Source organism: Nannochloropsis gaditana (genome assembly GCF_000240725.1).
Source record: "Nannochloropsis gaditana CCMP526 unplaced genomic scaffold scaffold220, whole genome shotgun sequence".
NCBI lineage: Eukaryota > Eustigmatophyceae > Eustigmatales > Monodopsidaceae > Microchloropsis > Microchloropsis gaditana.
The window spans coordinates 37,287-39,783 of record NW_005803733.1 but is presented as its reverse complement, the minus strand read 5'-3'; the positions used below and the strand labels follow the sequence as shown (position 1 = coordinate 39,783).

Here is a 2,497-nt window from a genome sequence, read left to right as displayed (position 1 = left end):
GCCCCGCCCTCCCCCAGCCGATTCGCCGCCGCCCACACCCGCTCCCAGCCCGGGTCGTGTCCTCCCCGTCCTCCGAGCACCCCTCCGCCGCTCTTGTCGTAGAAGGAGAGTCCAATCGTGGCCCATACATGCCGGGCGAACGCCTTGTTGACGTCGTGGATCCGGCGAGCATCCGCCGAAGCCATGGCCTGCGAATAGGTTTGGCCGCTCCCGCGGGCAGCAATGCGTGGAGAGGAGAGGAGGGTCGTGTCAATATCAGTGCCTCTGCTGCTACTTTCTTGATAAATGCTTGAAGTGGCCGTGCCTGTGGCTCCGGCGGAGGCAGGAAGAGAAAGAGCTAGCGCTGAGGACGGGAGGATGCTGCAGACGAGGCTACAAAGTGGCAGTGTCAGCCGATTTACAGTTTGGAAAACCAGTGGAATTAGAAGAGGGGAATGGGATCTGCTTGTCTGGACAGGGCCTTGCTCGGACTCGGAAGCAAGTCTGCGTGTTGGCGGAGGCGCGGGAGAAAACCCTCTCAGGGTGGTCAAACGGCGGGGGAATGTGGGAGCCCTCGCCCTGTCGAAACGTGTGAATGCCGCCGCCGTGCCCACCCAGAGGATCCAGACCAGCAGGCTACGGAGCCATGGACGTGGTAAAAGCATGGTCATGGCGCAATGCGGAGAGCGTAATTGATTTGTGCTCTTCATCCCAGCGATATGCCTTTAATAGGCCATGCCTGCCTCGCTTAATTTGTGTTGCGCCTGTGCAACTCTCCTCCAGAGTCGACGTGAGACCTAGCTCGCAGACGCCCTCAAGCGCAGCAGTCTTTTCTCGCTTGTTCGCACCAAGTCGCGTCTGTCACGTTGAAAATAGGCCAATGACGCCGGGCGTGAGGGTGGGAAAGGGGTTACGTATGTTTGTTGACTTGAGTTTTCCTCTCGGAGGGGCAGCTGCTCGCTTTCACGTCCGGCGACGCGCAGGGGCACAACTTCTAGAAGAAAACCAGCGATTTAAGTCCCATCTTGGACTCCACGGGGGCATGTGGTCCTGCGTGTGTTTTTGGGCCTTAAATAAGGTCGTAGAGTTCCCCATGTGGGCTGTCGTGACCGCATTAGGTCTTGAAGACACAATGTCCGGTCTGCCCCTCCCGTCATCAGCCTCAGATAAAGTATCTGCTTCCGTGCGACGTGCCCGCCTGCCTCCTCTCTCATGCGTACATTCCCCACCTTTCAGACACATGGTGCGACGCGTTCCCGTCACAAGCCCGCCATTTTCAGCAGTGCCTTCTCAGCCGCCACCCAAGGGTAAGGCTCAAAGTCCAAGACCTTCTGCGCCAAGGAATGTGGGAGAGAGCCTCACGCTTGCGGAGCGTAAAGCGGCGAGGGCCATCGTAGCGGCGTATTCCGATTTCTGGACGCAGGTACGTCTGAACCAAGGCATCAGAGGGATTCTGGAAGTAATTTAGGAAGTCTTTGGTATTCTGCTGCCATGCTAGGGTCGAAATTAATCTTTGTCTGCGGGACACATACTGTCTACTCTATTCGCTCGTAGAAGGAAGTTGCATACCAGCGGCTCCTACGTCTGACCTTGCAACAAAATACGCTAGCACGCATTGATACTTTCTTATGCCCCCTGGTCCACATCGCACCCTTTTCCCATTAAATAGCTTCGATTTCGCAAGGGGTGGGCGGAACCGCCCTTCAAAAAACAAGACGTGTTGTGCCTGCTCGACGAGGCGGCCGGAATCGTGGCCAAAACCAGGGCCGAGCTCGACAAGGAGGTAGGGGGCTTGGGCGAGGGTGGGTCAGGATGAAGGGAAGGAATGCAGGGGGGAGCGGGGGGGGAGATGCAGGTGCGAGGCGTCAGGGCGTCGGTGCGTGTGGAGCACAGCGATCCGGTGGTCCAGCTCCTTGTTTGATGCCGATCCACCGTGCCCGTGGTGAGTCAGGCTCATTTCTTTGGTCAACTTCCCTCTTTATCTCATGCGTGCATCTTTTCATGGCAGGAGGAGGGCTTTAAAATGCGCATGGTGGACGGCAGCGCCCGGGAGTTCTTTCACTCGGTACCTTACGCCCCACAAGACTATCCTGGTAGATGGGGGAGGGGGGGTGGGAAGGCGAGGGCAAGGAGGGCGGGACGCAGGGAGGGAGGAAGGGGGGTGGAGGAAAGGATGCACCCAAGGGGAAGTGTTCGTCTCCGCGGGCCTCGTGCGCGCCCTCTTCCTCCGTCGCTCTGTCTTGTTCTCTCCTCAAACGCGTGAATTGAGCCCATCGGGGGGAATGCGTCCTGCGCCTCCTCTGCCGCTCCAATATGTTCCCTTTCTGTGCCCATTGCCTCCTGCTTGTGGCGGTTGCCACCGTTCGCTTGCCATACTGCTCCCCTTACCCCCTCGCCCTCTCCCTCCCCCTCGACCCTCCGCCCTCAGACCGCTTCGTCACGGACCTCGTCCACGCCACCCTCCAAGATGGCCGGGGCTATGTGGAGGGTCTGACCAAGGTAGTCTACTCACTCTCTC

The 2,497-nt window shown here is 58.8% G+C and overlaps 2 protein-coding genes across 2 annotated transcripts in view; one reads left to right on the top strand and one right to left on the bottom strand.

Annotated features, from left to right (window-relative positions):
* NGA_0134400 (carboxyl-terminal protease) overlaps positions 1 to 130 on the bottom strand; it is a gene marked incomplete at its 5' end in the record, with an annotated part of 1,272 nt that extends 1,142 nt beyond the window's left edge. The window contains one exon of the mRNA XM_005855335.1: positions 1 to 130. This exon is cut by the window's left edge and continues 887 nt beyond it. Within this exon, the coding sequence (XP_005855397.1) occupies positions 1 to 130 (130 nt within the window).
* A 1,082-nt stretch (positions 131 to 1,212) lies between these two features.
* On the top strand, positions 1,213 to 2,001 carry NGA_0025720 (uncharacterized protein; the record flags this gene model as incomplete). Its single annotated transcript, XM_005855333.1, has 4 exons — positions 1,213 to 1,402; positions 1,649 to 1,762; positions 1,873 to 1,921; positions 1,988 to 2,001. Exons 1-4 carry the CDS (start codon positions 1,220 to 1,222, stop codon positions 1,999 to 2,001), a joined length of 360 nt encoding a protein of 119 aa, XP_005855395.1. The 5' UTR covers positions 1,213 to 1,219.
* Between the last annotated feature and the right edge of the window lie 496 nt (positions 2,002 to 2,497).